The 20,440-nt window shown below is 29.4% G+C and overlaps 1 protein-coding gene across 11 annotated transcripts in view; it reads left to right on the top strand.

Moving 5' to 3' along the window:
• CLIP-190 (Cytoplasmic linker protein 190) overlaps positions 1-20,440 on the top strand; it is a 78,717-nt gene that overhangs the window by 23,963 nt on the left and 34,314 nt on the right. For 4 of the 11 annotated variants that reach the window (XM_014433474.3, XM_067045286.1, XM_014433476.3 and 1 more), the window contains 3 exons: positions 14,391-14,450; positions 14,782-14,850; positions 19,568-19,645. The exons of 1 other annotated variant lie outside the window; for it this stretch is intronic. In XM_014433474.3, the coding sequence (XP_014288960.1) occupies positions 14,391-14,450; positions 14,782-14,850; positions 19,568-19,645 (207 nt within the window). Of the gene's footprint in view, positions 1-14,390; positions 14,451-14,781; positions 14,851-19,149; positions 19,436-19,567; positions 19,646-20,440 lie in introns of those variants that run through there. 6 more of the 11 variants (XM_014433478.3, XM_014433481.3, XM_067045288.1 and 3 more) reach the window with 3 other exon arrangements.

Here is a 20,440-nt window from a genome sequence, read left to right as displayed (position 1 = left end):
CTTATATGCTTTTATGTTATACGTTATAAGCATCCTTAATTTAATGTGAAGAATTATTTCTTCCCAAACTCACATGCCATGTTAGATAATAGCCAGTCTACATGGATCAGAATGTACATTATTTATTTGGTATTTGATCAATTTCATTGTTTTCAGAGGAGAAGCAAATGAATTTTTAAAAGGGAATATTTTTTAGTTTTGTTTAACTAAATAAATTGTTGATAAATAATATGATAATATATCTTATGTAACCAATAATGTTTTCTAAAATGGAGTCTAAGGTATCCATGAAGGATAGTAACTTGGACTACTTATAGTATATTTTTTTGTGATTCTAGGTCGAAAAATATTAGACAAGTGGCCGAAGGTTCTTGCCAATGCGCCCTACGAAAGAAAAAAATGTTTTATACAGTTTTTATTTTATCGTTTTGTCTTTTCCCTATATGGATTCAAAAGTTGTTATATAGAAATAAATATTTTGTTTGTTGTTTGTTAAGGAAAAATATCATTGATCGTGTTAAATGAGTTTTAAAAGTACAAAAAACAATGCTGCTATTAAAGTTGGCCAAAAACCTTTTTATTTTTATAGAGCCTAAAAAACCTAGTCATCTTTCGTTTTCTTAAAGCATTAAATACGAATTGTCATCGCAATCAAAATTTAGAAATTTTTGTGGTTGATTGTTTTTTTCTGCTGATGCCCGCCGTTATCGTAAATATTCATACCACCTCAGAATATAATAAAAAATTGAAGATTTTTTTTTAAATAGTGGTCTATTGGACATTTCAGTAGGTCCTCAATTATAAACAAAAATGGCAGTGTTGTAATTTTTGTAAAATTTTCGAATTAATTAGATTTAAGTGCTCTAATTATTGATAATTGTGTCTTTTTTAAAAAAGAAATCTACCCAAACTCTTTATCATGTCGTTTGGATGATTTTTGGAAATAAACGATCTCAAATCTAGTCATAAGTAAAATTATTTACTTATACTGTAATATTATTTACTGTAACATAATGTACAAAAACATCTACAGAGCATAGAACAGATATGATCCAACACTACCTCATGCATCTGGTTTAACGGAACTAAGTAATCACACTTTTCAGTGATGAAATTATTTTTTACTTTCATAGGTCTAGCATTTATAATTAGAATAAAGGAGCACTTCGTCTGATTTCAGTTCATTATAATTGATTATTAATATTATTAATCTGTATAATTCGTATCTTCTTCCTGCTTCTTGTGATTCAGCATCTTAACAGCTTGCCATCGGTGTTGTTGCCTTGATAGTATGCGAGTCTTGGTTTCTGCTCTAACGACCAACTGTGACAACTTTTAAGCACCTAATTACCACAGTTTTCCATTTACCCAACTGGAGAGAAAAATTAGGAATTTTATAGCTGACGTTAGGAAGGAAGGAATCTAATAACCTAAGATAGTGCTATTATAGACTGCCTGACAATGAGCTGGTATCCGGACATTAAATGAGCCCTCGTCCGATACAAGTTGGCCGTAATGGACTATCTCACATTACCCGCCCTGGCCTTGCCCACAACTAGAGGTGTGGTCCCGGTCCTAAGATCCCTCACTGTTGTGCAAAAGGAGGATTTCCACGGTAAACAATGGGAAGTCATACTCCTATTACAATGGATCTATCGCTCTATAAATTGATCTCAAATCCACTTTCAAGGCTCTTGTATTTAGCTCTTATCGATCTGTTCAAGACGATTTGCTCTTCAGGGATTGGCACTCGAGGTTATCAGCTTGATGCTCGGATTATAAATAGTAATTTGGTTGTCATTGAAAAATATTAATGGTAATCCCGTTGCTGTTGTATTGTTTTATATTTATTGCTGTTTATCTCTATGTCCATACAGATCTTTAACCGCCTTCTCCATTTTATATATATCTTGGCCTGTTGTATATAATCATACATTTTATGATTAAGATACATTTTATTTTTGATTCGGTTTATGGTCTCATAGTGAATTTACTGCGGGAACATTCAACAATACTATCGCAAATCCAGCATTAATCATTGATATGTTGAAATCACAAGCTTCATCTTAGCTTAGCGGAGTACATACCAATAGATTTTTAGGATATAAATTAGGCTTAGAAATCCAGGGATGTTCTAGTTATTATGGAGAGGATTTCTATTCAAATCCTGTGCCTTAGTTCTGTTGCTAATCCCTAATTACTAGCTTGACCTAACTGATTACACCCTTAATTGGCTCTCCAATAAGTTATCTTGTCTTCCTGTAATTGAAAATTGATCCGAGCTCTACTCACCACTGTCTTCTTAGGACTGTCTAATGGATTTTTTCATTTTTACCAGAATTGTAACACATGACAACTCAGAGCCATAAAAATAAACTAATGTTTCCCATAAAGAGGTTGACGGTGACTAAGATTTCTACAAGATGCCAATTGGAAAATACTTTAATAATACAAACTTCCTTATCATTATACAAACTAGCTAATAATTTGTTCCCATAACTATTAACTCATATTTGGCCATTAACATTTATATTATCCCACCTCTAATGAACAAGTTTATTCTAGCCATTTACCATTTTTTATAAAGTACATTACATCTGCGTTTTATTATATTACCTATACTTCCTACGCAAGAATAATTTTTTTCATTTAATTTGAGTTGTACATGGGTGTTGAAAGGATTTAGGTATCATACCCTCTTTTGGGCGTCAGTTTATTACTTTGCAATCCTTTATACTGCCCAACTTTACAGAATTCGGTTTTTGTTGAATGCAAAATCGCCGTACTTTATACTGTCTCTTGTTAAAAATCCTTTTACCAAAGAAATCATTCAGTATACCTTAGAGTTTATTGGTTTCAATTTCAGCAGCTTTCAATTGATAATACAGATTCTTTCCGGAGAATGTGACGCAGTTACGTAATTCAATTTGTGATTTATTTTAATTTCTCATCAATTGAAAGATAAAATTATCTGAAACCGATGAATAAAATCATGCCAATAGGTTTCTAAAAACAAACTTTGATTTACCAACATGCCTCATTTCCTTGGTCCATTCAATGGGATATGGTTATTAGTGAAGTATTGTATCTAGCAGTATTGTGTCATATTAATTCATTGTTATCGAAACAATGTGTAATGAGAACTGATAAGCCGAAACTTAAATGGATATTTTTAAAAATAGTTTTTGCGAAATGTGGTTTTCCAAATTTCGAAAATTAACAATTCTTTTTATCAGATTACAGATATATAGAGTTAGAATTTTTAATCTAGAAAAAGCTGAATTGAGCCATTCCTCAAACAATTTTTACTACTGGTGAGATGACTTTTACTGAGGATTTATGACGTCATGTTAATGATTTATATTATCGTGAATTGTTTTTGGGTAATTTTCTGTGAGTAATTTATTTTAGGATTGTTTCTATCGAAGTTTCAGGGTATTTAACTATCTTCTAAACACTTTTTCTGCATTACAGAAAGGCATAATTATTATTCTGAATAAAATTGTTCAAAATATGCTTAGCAATTAATATTTATTTCACTCTATCTTATATTAGCATATCGATGGCTTACATTAGATTGCTGCTAAGCCCATTTCCACTAACTTTACAAAAATACAATGAAGGGTCTTCTCTCTCATTAAAATTGTATCTTTTCAATTAATTTTCCTAAAAAAGTCGATTTCCACTACCACTGTAATGTAAGCCATCGATGTATAATAATTTTTTACACTCTTTGTCTTAATTGCATCGATGATTTCTATTATTTGGTTTTGTTTTATCACCATTTATTTAATAGATCCTGAAATTTAATGAACCTTTATTTAAAGAGTGTAACTTATTTTATATTAAGTTCATTATTACAGTGTACTATGCTCGTTTGTTGTACTGTAGGTACTTATATTATTCAAAATAATACATCCTTAAGTATTATTTTGAATTTATTCTGTTGCTAATATAAAATTATATGTTGTATTATTTAGCATGACACATTTGTATTATATTAAGCTTGTTTTTGACGTATTGGCTCTTTTAGATTTTTCTTTAATTTTAAAATTTAACGTATTCTTTATATTTAATGGAATATGTATTACTTTTTTTCGTTTTTTTTTTTTTTTTGTTAATTTCACCTTTTGGTTTTTTTATTGTGATAATTATGGTTACAGTTGTCCTGTGTGCCAACACAGATGTTCTGGGGTTCTACAGTTATTTTGGGGTTATAAAATTGTCATTAGTATTTTTTTTTTAGAAATATATACATATGAAAATTAAAAAAAAATGTCTTAAAGTTTCTTCTCAGGTCCCTACAAAAGTCAATTAATTGGCAATTACAATGACTGGTTTACAATATGTGCTAAATAAAAAACGATTGTATAATAATTTTGTAATTAAATGTTAAGGTCATTACTTCAATTTCAGAAAACTTGATTGTACCATACACCGCATTTCTACAGGAAAGATTCAATTATACAATATAGATATTTCATGATTTTTGTTCATTTAAATATTTATAAAATTCACTGACGTTTCGGAGTAATTCTCCGTCCTTAGGGTTCTCTACAATTTCGTGAAACAATGCAATAATAAAGTAGATAATAAAAGATCATTGTACATATATTAATTACATATTTTTTTATAAATTACCTTGTATAACAAAAATATGAGATACACTCACGTAACTCTCTATGATTATGTCGGTATGTCTATGTATTTTTTCTCTCTTTCTACTTTTTATTACTTAATTACTATATCCATGTGATCTTACTTCAGTTTTTACAAATATGGTATTAAAAATAGTTGGGAACCACTTAGTATTTATATATATCGTTGTTGGGAGTTTACTGGAAAAAAAAAAATTTCCCAGGCAGTTGAAAGGGCAATCGTCTATTTATAAATAGCCCTATTGGTAAATAGATGTTGACTGCACCCACGGCAATGGTGCGCCTTCACCTTGAGCTGTGGCCTTCTGCCAGCACGGCGGCATCATTCAGCAGTGTTTGGCAATGTCTACCCTTAGCGGTGCTCTTTAGGAAGGATCGTTCATGGAAAGGCCTTTGTCTAAAGATATTTTTCTTCATTATATGAACAGAAAAGAATATTTATGAGAAAAAATGAAATATCTTTATTATCTCCGAACCATATTTGTGTATTTTTGTAATATACATATATATATATATATAAAAAAGAAAAGAAAGCACCAGTACAGTCTTAAATGGTAATAATTTGGACTAATGACTAACTTTGAATCGTCATACAAAACTAAACAGACAAGATGCTGCACGTCGACTTTTACTGTTACAACAGTTACTAAACAAACGTTCCAAGCTTCCAGTCCATTACTGAATGAAGATTCAGTCCATAAGAGTAATTTACATCACAAATAAGGTGTATTTGGGCTTAGGACTTGAGCTTTGAGGCTCCACTGAACCATTGAATTCCAATCCTTAAAATCCCTTATCTAATTATCATAATCCAAAATTATTTGTAAAATCCTCAATGCTTCTCATTTGTCACAAATAAACTTATCACTCACTAGTTTTTAAGCTTGCTTCTTCTTTTATTCCTAATAGTCCTCCGTGGTGCCTGAAAATAAGATGGCCCTGAGACCTTATAATGTAGAACTGCTGTTAAAGTGCTAAATACCATTTTAAATTTCATGAAATAGAAAAAAAAATCTGGACTGTGAAGAATGTGATATGTAGTGGCGGATCGAGGAGGTGAGAGTGGCGACTAATAAATGAGGGTGATATATGATGACTAATTCATTACAGACGAAGTATTCCATTATTTCCAAACCCCCGAGCTATGATCAAGGTTGCCTCGCTATATCTAGATACAAGTGGTGATATGGAGGCTGACTGTGTAAAGGAGAAATACTACGCCTTAGAAAAGATAAACCTTAAAGAATAATTATTCATAAAGTATTGTCGATGTGATCTATATTTGGATAGGTGATTTGATAAACCTTTAAGTCAGAAACACTAAAGTTTCCGGGGTGATGATAATGACTGTAATTATATTGTGACCGACTCCGAAGTTTTGTCACCAATTAAGGCAATAAGAGTCATTATGGCATTTTAATTTAATGTTGTTAACTTTGCTTGACTTTAGAGAGTTTAATTTTCAACTTCACGGAAATCAGGAAGTTAATGATTATGTTTAAATATTTAATGATAACTCATAATCGCAATGCCACCAACTCTGATCCTATAATGTAACCAATTGAGATAATAGGAGCTATTTTTATATTTAGATTTACATGAATTAACAGGTTTGTCAGATCAATAAACTTTATGGAAATAAGCAATTATCCATGAATACGTAAAACAAAGCCGGATAGTCAAAGTGTAACTAATTCTGAACCAGAGTTGCGCAAAACTTGTAATTCAAAATAGTTGTTAATTAAAAAATACTTTTAGTATTTTGAAAAAAATGTATAATATCTTCAAATACAAATGACACTTATTTATTTGTCATTTCGAATACAAAATACTCATCTGTGCTTTGTGTTTGAAGTATTTTCTCTTTGTATCTGATAAACAAGTATTATGTTTAAAAAATTTTTAAATACAGGATGCAAAATACAAAATACCACTTCGTATTTTACTATTCGAAATAATAAAAAATCCTGAAGGATATTTTTTTTTCGGTAAACTATATAATAATTTTTCTATATTTTATATGTTAGTATTTTTTTTATAATTTATATTTCGTCTCCTAATTTTAAGATAAACAAAATTTATTTTTAAATGCTGTATTCGAAATATTGCCTTGGATATATTACGTTCTTTCGTCAACGTTTACCTCAGGTAATTTTATACAATTGAAGTGCGGAATTTCTTTCTCATCTTTACTGAACTTGGCTTATAATTTGTTTTAGAATCAACTTTTTTATGATTTCGCTTTATCGTTAAGTATTCCATTTGCAGTAAAATATTCTGAATGTTTGGTCTCAAGGCATACCTGTTGAAGACCTTACAAACTGCCAACAAGTGTGTTGTAGTAATTTCTCTCTTTATATTTAATATTGGGAACCAAACTAAAACCAGTTGTATTGTGAAAATTTAATTAAAAGAGAAAAAATGAATTAATATTTATATACTAATATATGGATAAGTTTGCAGTGTATATTGCTGGAAATTTTATATATTTGGGTAGCATAGTTCGAAAATAAAATACATCTTTTATCTAAACATTTAAGTAGTGGTTAGTTTTTACTGCCAAGTGTCAAAATAATATCGTCACTTACTGTTAATAAAATACCGAATTTCACCTTTGTGATCTGCTTTAGCATTCAATACCTTTTCATTATGCTGATTTATTTATTTTTTTGCCTACAATAAGCAATGCTTTTTAGCCCAGATAGTAGGTAGGTCAGCGGGCTAAAAAACAATGAAGAACAGAGAAGCGTTGTACTGAACCAAGTTATCTTGTATCTAATATAGTCAATCATTATACAATATTGTTTTGATAAGTGTGTGTCGTTCCTTATCTTAACGTTAAAAATTCGGCAATGAATAATATGTTCTAAAATTTAATTAATTTCTTTTATTTACTCATGTTAAAATATTTAGTTCAGTTTTAGCTAAATGAGCTGTTCATGTAAAAAGGAATAATTCTTTAAATTCATTTTTTTTTAACCTGCTGAAGATTGGAAATCTTAATTATGTACCGTGTTTTGCGCTAAAAATCAATATTCATAAATATATATTATTGGTTTTATTAAGCTGATATAGATTCAGGTAGCACATATCACATTCTAGAAATGAAACGACTTATCTATATTTTGTTCCCTCACTACCGAAGTAATGAAACTTAGCCATTTTGTATAATATAACAAAAACTATATAGGTTCATAGACATTCAATCACTTCCTGGGATGATTGCGAAAATCTCTATCTCAGCAATGCTATAACGGAACGCTATGTCTTAAATTCAGGTCAGTAGCCTGTATCCAGTCCGAGGCCGTGACTGAATCCTAAATTACTGTAAACTTTGTTTTCTAGAAAAGTGAACAAGGTATCAAAAATATTTCTGAGAAATTTAACAACAATAATGTACAAGTAATGGTTTTTAAAATTCTTGATATCAGTGGATATTTTTCTATTATACTACAATTCACTTTCATCGGTAGTTCATTTTGCTTGTAAGATTCCGATGTTATATTTCGGATCTTAATCTATAAAATTATGTATTTCATTTTAGGCTATTTGAAAATTTTCCCAAAAGATGGTCTGAAATGGAAATCTTGTGAATATAGAAGCTGTGTATTTCGGGTAATGATTATGCTGAATTTGTTGTTTCGTCAATAAATTTTTAAACCAAAAATTTAATTTTTTTTTAATTGTAATTAAAAGTGATTTTTTAAGTTTACAAAATGTTTACTCTCCTACTAGTAATATCAGTACTGAGGGAAGCTGTCTGGTCTCTTTTCAAACCTAATGGCTATTCATCTCAATTTTCTTTTTTCGAATACGTAGACTAGTTACAACAATGTGGCTCTCTTTGTTGGGTCACCAAGGATAAATTTATTAAAAGAATCAAACAGGACAGTTCTATAAAATCTTTTTTTTTTTTCTCTAAAAACCTTGAAGCTTGTTCTACCAAGGAAAGTTGAAAGCCGTTTTTTTTCTGAAGTATAAATGATTTTAGCGGTTAATCTAATTAAATTCTCTTGATTAAATAGGTCAGTGAGGTCTTAAGGCCGCGTTTTCATCCTCTTTAGGAATGGTCTAGAAGTGCGGACATCAAAACGGTGCAACGGCTGACTCATTAGATGTAGGCTGTGCCGTGTACTATTGCCATTAAAGACTTGTCGGTCCTCAGTTATTCATACTTCATTCTTGTTGTCTTATTTATAGCGGCTTTTATTTAAATTATTTCTTTCAAATATTATATTTGAAGTCCTATTATTATATTGTAATAGCGATACCTTTTACTTAGTGGTAAAATTTGTTATACACAATCCGCATTCGTATTTTTGTCTATTTATCTTATTATTTATAATTTTAGAAAATCTTGGTTTATGTCTGGCAAGGTATGTGTGTATCCGGAGGCAAGTGCATAAATAGAGATTCGCTGCAACTTTGTTTTGATAGTAATTTCTAAAAAAATGAAAACAAATAAAAATAATAATTGCAATAATTAGGCTTTATTAATTTGGCTTTATTAATTTGAAACTCTTATCGATATCCCTTACTGTCGATTATGGATAAGTTTTTTTTCCTACACTAACTAACAGTTATATATTTATATAAGTGTTAAATGTGACCATTCAAATTTTTAAATAGTTATTTGTGTACTAAAAGATCTTACTTGCAGTTTCATCAAATTTCTAACCAGGGGTGAGATTTTTTTTATAATATAAAAAACGTATATGGCCACTTTATTTGGTCTAATGTCGAAACTGTAATACTTTATCGTCTCCAAAATAGACCCTAGGTAATGAATGGTGCTAACTTTTATCTATACCAGTTTAAGATGCCTGCTGATGATATAGTTCAAACTGAATAGAAGATATATCCTACTCTATCCCCACCTTGATTCATGACTGTACACCATCTCATCAAATATTAGACAAGTGCCTATCTGTTGCTTGTGTTTGCATTTTACTGACACGTACCCAGAACAATGACGACTGTTAAGAAATTCGATTCTAGTACCACCACCAAGAATATCTATTGTTTTACAACACTTGAATGGGTCGAGGCCTTTCCTTTAGATCAAAGTTCATACGTCACTTTTGTGGATTGCTGAGTTTAAACTCAAATAATAAACTTATATGTCAAGGAAAAAAAGAAATACACGGTGCTTCTCTAGTTAACTTATTTTTTATTTTCATATTTTAAAGTTTTCTTAACTTTTGATTTATTTATGAATTGATTAATCCATCTTCTTTTGCATTAAAATGTATTAATGTTTTATCAAAAAAAAAAAATTATTTTCCTTTTTTAATGTTTTTATTGATCAAATCAGAATGTAAATATAGTTCATGTAGTCTGAACAACTCATAAATATCGAGTGTTTATTATAATATAAAAATAAATGTGTAATAGTAAATTTCATAAAATTATTTCTGGGAAATATGAAATCCTATTTTTAAAAAAAATATGATACTGCTGTTTCTATTCAGCGCTTCTTAGTAAACCTAACGAATAAAATTTAAAACATTACATTTTTAATTAATCATTACATTTCTTAACAATAGATCATATAATAAAGTAAGTTTTCCATGATCAATTAAAAGTTTACTTATTTATCATTTGAGGCATTATTGAGTCCCCTCGTAGGACAATTTGGTTTTTTATTACTCTTTATAGAGTCCTTTGTTATTATGATAATTTTAATCTTGTTCATAGCCGGAGTTTGGTGGTTCACATCAATTTGAATGACTCAGTATCAAATTTAAATTTCATTGAATATTTACTTGTACTTGGTGAGTAGAGATTTTTGCCCCATGTCCTGCACCGCTTAGGTGCTATAATATTTTTATGGATACATAGAAGTGAGCGGCCTACTTGCTTGACAATATTAACTCCTGAATATTATAAGCGCTTCAGGCTAATAAATGTGACGTCAATAGATTTTTTAATTTTAAGTGAATAAAATTTGGTCCGATTCGGACTCGCACTAATTTTATTACAAACAAGCTTGATTTAAAACATAAAGTGCGAGTGAAAATTTTTGGTTCTAAGGATGTATTTTTTTTAATCCCTACGTGGATAGAAATCTTCTTTACCCCTTTGATAGTTAGAAAAAAAAATTGCAAAATAAATTAAATGAAGGTAAAACTTGAATTTTTAAAACAAAAGAATTAAAAAATGGTCATCTCTGAAAATGATCTCTCTTCCCTTTGAACATAAAATGATCCAGCCTTTATTACCAATTGTTACAGTGAACCTTACCAATGACACAAGGCTATCCAAGGCAGTAGTATGCTAGTATACACCTGTCATTTTGTATTATGCATTTGTATGTATGTATTATATAATTTTAATAATAAAGGAAGTTACGGAAAAAAAAATACAGTGAACGTCATTGATTTATTGCTCATTCCGTTGGTCCAACAGTTCTAAGTTGTATACATTATTGCTTCATTTTTAAAAATTCAGCTTTTAAGGAAGAGAAAAAAAAAAGATGAAATAAAACATGTTGAGTCCTTTAATATATTCATGGTCACAACCAAGTAACTGTGGCAAAAGCAGCGTGAAAACTATTACCGCTTCTGAAATTCTCATTATTTTTCACTAAAACTAAACTTGACTGAAGTATTCCTGAGGGAAACCTGATAATCCTCCGTGCCCCTCGTCAGTATTTTTTTTTTTTGGTCCTGTGAATAATCATCAGAAATATTTAGTTTGGCTTTCACTGGATATTCCATTCTTTCCTCTATCATAATTTTGCCTTATTGGAAAGGTAATATAATTCGGTGAGATGTATTCTCCAAGATGGAAAGCGTGAATAGCAATTGGATAAGGCGTTATGTTGAATAATGGTGACGCAATGTGATTAAAATATCATTGAACTTTTTATTTTTTAATATTGAAAATTGTTTTCATTCTTCTTACATTGTAATGGTTTATGAGTGCTATATATACTCTGATAAAAAAAAAATTGACATTCTTATGTAGTAAACTCATTATATAAGATTATAATTTTAATTTGTAACATAATGTAATTATTATTTTACCTATTTTAATCGTATTATTTCTATATCGTTCGAAATAAAACACAATAAAAAATCAATGATTATTTTCTTTTGAGGAAATTCAATAAATACATTAAATATTATTATATTCTATTTTGAAAAAAAAAAAAAAAATCAATTATTTCTTACCAAACAAGATGATTATATGATATTGAAATGGAAAATGACCTACTCTAGCATTTGAAACTAGGAAGAGTTTCAAAACCTTAAGTTGGGTTTAATAAATAATATGAAGAAAATCAAAACAATCTTGAATGGCTAATGCACATAATACCCTCCTCCCTCCCCCCGCCACTCAGCTAATTGTAGTATTACAGTGAGATGAGTTAGTCCTATGTCGATTCCTAATTTAGTTCTCCGGTCGTGACTTGAGTGTTGGTTGTTGGAAATGTCTCTTGAATTAAATTTGAATTTACTTGACCCTACTCTCGCCTCCATCGGCCCCAAGTGGAACAGGAACCTATATAAGCGAATACTTTTAAATAAAACGATTACTTATTTTGTATGCGAATTATTAGTGACGTTTTCAAATTATATATGTAAATTATAATTGAAAGTTATGGATTACAAAAATTTATTTAGTACTATTTAAATTAATTTCAAATGACATAAGAAGCTTTATTCGTTATTCTGCCCCTCTTTCCATTTTTAAAATATAGTCTATGAGATTATGGTTTCATTTTTTTTTTTATATTGTTACTTTAGTGTTACACAACATTGTAAACGTTTCAGACGATTTTTGTTTAAGAAACATTAATTTTTCTTTACTTGTTTATTTTTCACCATTATCGGTAAAGCTAATTTTCAAAATGATGTCTTTCAATCATTGGTTTGCATGAAGTATTGGCGGCGTTTCAGAGCAGCTTGGTTTTTTTCCTGAAACACTGCAAAAAAAAAAAAAAAAAATCGATGATATTACTATTACGAATTATCATTCGTATTATTTTAATCTTATTAATTGTATTATCTTATCAATCTGTAATATCTTACGAAACTAGATTTCATTGGCTCACAAATAATGGGTCAAGTTGACAGAAATACTGGATTTCATACCATCTCGTATCCATGATGACATTGAGTTCTGGGGATGGTACCAATTTATTTTGCGTCCAAAAATACATAGAAAACTATACCTCGCATACCCTTGGTAGATCCAGCTATCTGTTGGTCAACTAAGACGAAGTATCGTCAAGTCGAGTGAAATATCTTAGAATGCAGAACTGACGCAAATTGGAGAATAGTTAAAAAGAGAAGAGTAGGTAGGTGCTTCTGACATTTATCGAATATTTATTCTATGTTAAGTCATTTTTGTCTTACTTTATTTTTTAATGCTTCCGATTTGAAGTGGACGTCCTAATTTATTGCTAAAGTAGATTCAGAGTGCAATCATTTAAAGGTTATGAATTATGAATTAATTACTGATAAATCTAAGGAAGTTTTAAGATTTATAAGCCAACAAAAACATTTCCATTGCCTCCATTGGTGGCCTCCGGAACGACTCCACCTTTCTCCTGACATTCCTCTCAGATGATGGAGGATTGGTTGTCCTATCTTTTACTGAGCATGTTTCAAATAACAACCTACCATTTCATATAGCTGATTTGCAAGTTAAATAGGAGCCAATGTTGCCGGATTACTAAGCTCAACAATTTTAAACTGAACATTAGTTCCTACATTTCTTTCATATCAGTAATTTTTCGTATTATGTTATACTGCCTGAAGATGTGGTAGGTTCACTCTGTCTTGATCTGAAACTTTATTCAGTATGTAACTCTTGGCGAAAAATTATTTATTTTATTTTTTACTCAAATAAAATTTTTCCTCTATTTTTATATTTAATGTTTTTTTATTTTATTTATCAAAATTTTGCAAAATAATCACATTGTTTTTTTGATAATACTCCATCAGGTGTCCGAGGTTTTTGCCTACATTACCCCAGCTGTAGTCTATTTAAGATGAAAATAAATCTTAAACAGACTTGGAAAATGATTTACTTAAGAAAAAGGTATGATATTTATTTGATGGTGGTGTTTACCGATGTGTGATGTTTTTCGACACTTTCTTGTTACTTAGTATTTCCTGTGTTTCTATATTTTTCCTCTGTTTTGTTTTCTTTTCAATGTCCTTATGTTGAATTAGATTTACTTTTAATTGTATACATTAAATACATTTATCATAATAATTGTATTTATTTATGTGCTATGTTTCGTTTATATTAAGGGTAATATGTTTGCTTTTATATTTTTTTCAAAAGTCTTTCGTTGATTTTCAGATGTGCATAATGTGAAAGCAATTTTCAAATTTTTCTTTTAATAGTTTACAAAAAGTGGTTAATAAAGCTGTTATACAAGATCGCTTCAAAAGATCATAGACTTCATTTTAATTAATTTTTTTTTAAGGAATTGTAATATGATGCAATTTGATTGATTTTTTTTTTTTTACTTTATTTATTTATTTGCAATATTAAATTATAAATTATTATATAATGGCTTAAATATAACAATATCTTTCAACTCTCATATCATTCTCTAGGTTTAATCTATTTTAAGAGAATTTTAATTTTTAACTGAAAACCTTAAAAAATTGTAAATAGTGTTGGTTTTGTTTTGCTTTGTTTTTTTTTTATAACTATCTAGTTTTGCATGGTTTGAGTTTTTTCTAACAGCAACCTTTTTTTTAAATTTAGATGGGACCACTTCATCCGTGAGAAAACTGAGTGAAGATTTGATGAAAACGAAAATAACTGGTATGGCTTTATACTTTATTTTTTAGCTTTTGATTTATTTATTTATTGATAATTACTTGTTTTATCGTCAATATAAATTCATTAGAATATTTTGCATTTGAATCATTCTCAGCATGCATTATTATTATATTTTTCATAAAGCACTATGTTATTTTCATTATTTTAAACGTTTGGAAACTTTATTTCTATGCATGAACTCATTGATTGCGTCACATTTCTCTTTAGCATATTGTTTTCAGAGGTAATAGTTGATTTCGTAACGTAAGGGTATGCTCTTAATTGTATATTAATTGATTTATCTGAGTGAGATATTTTGTGTTTTAAATACTAGAAGAAACAGAAGAAGAAGAACCTTACCATGGATTCGGGAGAAGGCAAAGTTATGACAGAAAATCTTCAAGTAAGTGGTAGTTTTGGACTCTCTTTGTCAATGTCTAATGGATTAAGAGTCAGAAAATGGAATTTTATATGAAAAATTCTTTTCATCTAAAACTTATAATAATACTTTATATTACAATGATGTTATAATTAGTTAGCATACATTACATTTTTTCTTATTATGGTTCTATGATAGTTACAAGATGAAATTCTTCTCGCTTTATATTCATCTGTAGCTGTAGTTATTACACTAAAAATTTGTTGATTTCATTTTACCTTTGAAATGGTCCTTCTGAAAATCAAATACCTGTTTTTTTTTGCTTACGGGTTTATGAATAAATTTGTGATAGAATGTATGCTACATATTCTTGCTATTATTAATCCATGTTTTAAATATGAGATGAATGAGTTGTTATGAATAGATAAGTTTGAAATATGAGATAATCAGGTCACGTGAGACAATTTTGCATTATTATTAATTCTCTACATTTTGGCTTCTAGGAGCCGTTCTCAAGACCATCATTCATCGTTTGTTTCAGTAGTTTTTCTAAAATTTGTGAATTCAAAAAGTTTGTCGTTATATCAAATTAATCTTCGATATTTAGTGGTTGGGTAGTTACCTGTGCAGTAGATTGGTACTGCTAATGTGTATCGAATATAAATTTGATATTATTACGAACATTTTGAATTTAAAAATTTTAGTAAAAGCACTAAAACAAGTGTAGCAAGATAGTCTTGAAAATGGCTCCTTGTAGCCGAAACGTCAAGAATAAAGAATAAACTTGTACTGTGACTTAACTGACTCATATTATATACTCATAAGCAACCATATCAACAAAATTAAAAAATAAAAGTAATAAATAAAATTAATCCATTAGACATTTTATTTCTGTGGTGTTCGTGAAAAACTAGATAAGTGGAATTGTCTAAAATTGAGTTGATTGGGTGTAAACTGTACTCGGTACGTCTTTAACGGTTGTTATGTTAAATTTGTTAAGATTTGATGCTTTCCATTGAGATTTTATACTCAACAGAAAGCATTTAATGTGAACCAATTTAACATGACTTAAAGGACATACTGAGGACAGTTAACACCCAATTAAATCAATTTTAGACAATTCGAATTATCTAGGTTTTCACGACCGCAACATATTTAGTTTATTATAGATTGTACTTTCGACACAGTATTTTTATTTGTGCATTACTTTTCCACTCATGGACACTTCTAGACCATTCATGATGTGCACGGTGCACTAAAGTTTTCATCATAGAATGCATTTTGCTTTATTTTTCATTATAGAGTTAGTTTTTAGAATAGATTTAAACAATCAAGCTTTGAATTTAACTTTATTTTTATATTAGCTATCACATTTTTCATAGTAGATAAGTAAAATTTTAGATATATTTATGAGAAAGCTCCATCCATGCTTATATTTATTAAGTGTTTATCATGGAAGAGGGATGATAACATATCTGCTCTTTAGTCAATTTATAGGAAAAAAATCAATCTGTTGAGCCTGATGCTGACCACATCACTTTCATCAGCTAAATAAAAAGAACCTTAAATCCTTCTTAGGTTAACTGTTATTAGGATTTAATTTTTTTTTGTCTCTTATATTTCACTAAATTACCTGCTAATGGATTTAAAGCTTTTTAAAATTAAATATTAATTATTTATTTTTCTCCGATAATTTCACGATTACGTCTTGAATGTTATTTAATTCAGTTAAAAACAACAAATCGCTGAATAAGCATATAGCTCCAAAACAAAACTTAATAAAACAATAATAAATGCTTAGACACCGAAAAATTCTTGAAGTCAGAAAAATATATAAGTATTCTATAAAACGATGGTCGAGATGAGAACAAGGTCTCTAGATTGATACACTGATTTTTTAAAGTATTAAAATCGTGTTGTCGATTTATTTTAAGTCACGAAGTATCTCTGCTCATGCTACGGTGTTATAAAAATTGTTCTTAGCCCCTGGCTAATATATCAGTAATACCTCACCGAATGATGGAATTATGTTTAGATAAAAATTTGAACGAGGAATTTCAAACTATGAGATACTGTGTGGGATACTGGAATGAACCTGCCCACTACACGATTTCATGGATTTCCTATTGCTATGTTATTATCTTTTATAGTCCGGGTCAACATTTTTAGTTCTTCTAAAAGACCCGATTGTTATTTATATTTTATAAATATTTATCGATTAATATTGATTTGGTGTATAGAAAATATAGGCGTTATACATCAAGGTTCCTATTATTTTTTTTTACTTAAGCTTGGATATTTATCTCAAGGAAGAGATATGTTTTTAAAATGGTGTGTGGTCACATGCCAAATATTTTGGATGCGTCCGCTCAGTATGTCTTTATCTTTTAATTAATGTAGAGCCATTTTTTTCCCTCTGTAATATTTATCTTAGTTTGCTTTCATTATTATTTTATATTATTCAAGTATGCGCCTACACATTTTCCATGGCATGCTCATTTCATGGTTTTGGGCACACCATGTCTATTCTCATTCTATTAAAGAATCAATCAACCTACATAAATCTTTTTAAAGCTATTCTATGGGCAACTTCCCTAAGGTCATGATGTGGGCTGATTTTTCTCTCTGCCTCCAGTGGTCGCTCCTTGCCTGTTAATTTCATAATCGATATCTTAGCCGATGATCGACTTGTGAATCCAATTTATTATTTAAAGTTGTTCAGGATTTGAATTTGCATTTTTTTTTTTAAATATTATTATATATACCAACAATCATTAGCTTTATAATTGTTTCAATAAAAATAGTTATTAATAAGTCATAAAAATGACTATTAATAATAAATAATTTCTTATTTGTAATAATGTGCATTCACTCTGATTTTCTGTAGGAAAATTCATACTGCAATGCCATGTTATAACACGCGGGGCTAAAAGATATCTTTTCCCCTTTTTTTCTAATAGTGTTTTCATTAGTCCCGTTTGATACTTCTTTGTGAGCAATCCTCCCAAAATATTACCTCGTTGGATTAGCCTTGAATAACATTAAGACCTGATGACATGTGTTGGGCACAGGAACAGGTGGGAGTGGGAACACTAATCCGATTGTTATGATTAATCTCTTGTTTAGTACTTACAATAACGTTAATCCAACTTTATATTTTGCTTTTTTACTTACAAGATAGATATCACGTTTTGACTCGAGTCACGTTATCACCAGTAACCGGGTAGTTATTCTGTTTTCCAAACTGGTTTAGCTTTTTTCATTATTCGATAATACGATAAATATGCTATCTATAATCCAATAAAAATTTTTTGCATGTATTTATTTTCTATATTGAACTATCCAACTAGTTTGACCAGTTTTAAAGGGAATAAAAAAGAAATAACTTACGGATCACTACGAAAGGTTTGTTTCGTCTTGAGAAAAGAATAAATCTTTTAATTTTCCTAGAAAAATATATTTTGCAAATCAGAACAACTTTTGCCTACAAAAATACCGTTACAAAGTGGTTGCTATTTAAATTGAGAACCGATCCGCCCACTGCGCCACCTCTGTAGAACAAGAATTAAAAAATGAATCGCTACAAATAATCTTAAGCTCCTATTTTATGTTCTGTTTTGCCCCACGATGTACTACTTTTTTCCCCCCCCCGTATTTTATGTTAAAATAAAAATGTATGTGCCAATATTTGTTTTAATTATGGTATCTATTATTGCAGTTGAGCTATCTGGTTTTATTTTTTGTATACCTAAACATTTTCTATGTGTTTATTTTTAACATTGTGTGACTATTAGATTGGATATGTTGAATTTGGATTAAAATTTAGTTGAGATAGTTTCATTTCTTGAATTTCGCAGGTCTAGAAAAATAAAATTTTTTAAATTTGACAGTTCTTAATTTTTTTTGGTGTGCTAAAATGGAAAATGAGAATTTGATTTTCTTCCATCGCGTACAGATTTTTCATATCTTTCATAGCACCTTAGGTTATCAACTTCAAATTTCCATGGTATCATAGCTTTTTTAAAATATACAAAATGAAACATTGAACTCTACTAGGCCAACCTAAATTTGAGATACAAGACAATGTATGTATAATTTTTTAAATACATTCGGGTGAATTATTATTGGCAACGATAGAATCTCGTCTTTCCAACTGTACAATTTGTTCAACGTGTACATGGCTAATGAAGGTTTCAAGTTGATCTACAAAAATATGTAAATTCACTTTCTGTGGCAAGTCAGAAAAAATCAATTCCCTATTTTTTTAAAAGATTTCAACAGGGTTTTTTTTAAGGGTTCTAGATCCGAATTTGAAAATTTTGTTTTATTTGATTTGTTTTAAACAATTAATTTTTTGTTATTAATTTACTAAAATGACGATGAGATAAATAAGAGAAAATCATAGGTTCATTAATGCAAATTGTGGTGGTTGATTAGAAAGTAATAAAATAGCCTATAAAATTTCTAAATATAGCCCACGATTTATATGGTGTGGATTAATAGCGCAACGTCTCAGTTTCACGAGAGAGTTATTGTATTGTAGCTTCAACGTCTTCCTATTATGAAACCATGCAGGCAAGGGATGACCACCACTATTCAAATCTATATCGTATGATCTATCACATAGTTGGATTGCTTTATGTTTATGTATCATGATTAGATTAGATTTATGTTTGCACAATGTGTATTAGCATGCTTATGTGTGTTGCTTGGTGTTTGGTACATGTTTTGTTGCATGCAGTCGGTGGATTGTCATCCAACGACTCCCTGTGGGGTGACGCAAGGAGGCTCAGCGAAGCCGGTGTGAGAAGGACTTCAGGTAAATTATTATCTATATTTCCATCATTTGCTGATGAAACATGCTAAAAAAATTAAGGTTTTGAGATCTTTGTTTCTCTTTTTGTCTTTAAAGTATTGTTTTAAAAATATTATAATGGATTTTTCTGGTAAAAAAGCAATATTTCAGATTTCAAAAAAAGAAATAACTCAAAACTAAACCATCCTATGTTAGTGTGCTACATTTATTAATTTTTTGAACTCATATAGAAGTAAACTGTTGGTTACATAGTTACAACCAGTTATACTTAATATCAAGCCTTTGTGATATTATTTCTGTCATTTTAGTATATTATAAATTATTCTATCATAAATTGTTCTAAATAATATTGAATATTTTTTCAAATCTATTTCTATGAAAAATTCTATTCTAAACAAATCATTTATTTCTTATGTACGTGTTTGTTAATTATTGTAAGTATGGTTTTAGGAACAATTACTCTCGTAAAACGTCAAAGGGTGGTTTTTGCTAGTACACACAACAAATGTTTGGAAAAATTCACAGTGTGGACCGATTGGTATTGATCAAAATCTGTCCACACTGTGCGGTTTGTCGCATGCAAAAACTAGTGTGGACAAAGCTTGAGAAAGCATGTCGTGTTTTTATGTTTTTTGTCTGTTGTTTCCACTCTTATTAAGCTGTTTATTGATTAATATTTTTGTAATTGTTAAAGATTCGCTTATGAAGTGGCTTTAGAATACTTACTGTCATAATGAATTATTTCCAGTTACACCAACATTTCCTAAACACTTATATTTCATCATATTTATTTATTAT

This window comes from Halyomorpha halys, unplaced genomic scaffold, assembly GCF_000696795.3.
Source record: "Halyomorpha halys isolate HHAL.00 unplaced genomic scaffold, Hhal_1.1 Scaffold1218.1, whole genome shotgun sequence".
Lineage (NCBI taxonomy): Eukaryota > Metazoa > Arthropoda > Insecta > Hemiptera > Pentatomidae > Halyomorpha > Halyomorpha halys.
The sequence above is the reverse complement of the archived record's forward strand: the minus strand, read 5'-3'. Positions and strand labels throughout refer to the sequence as shown.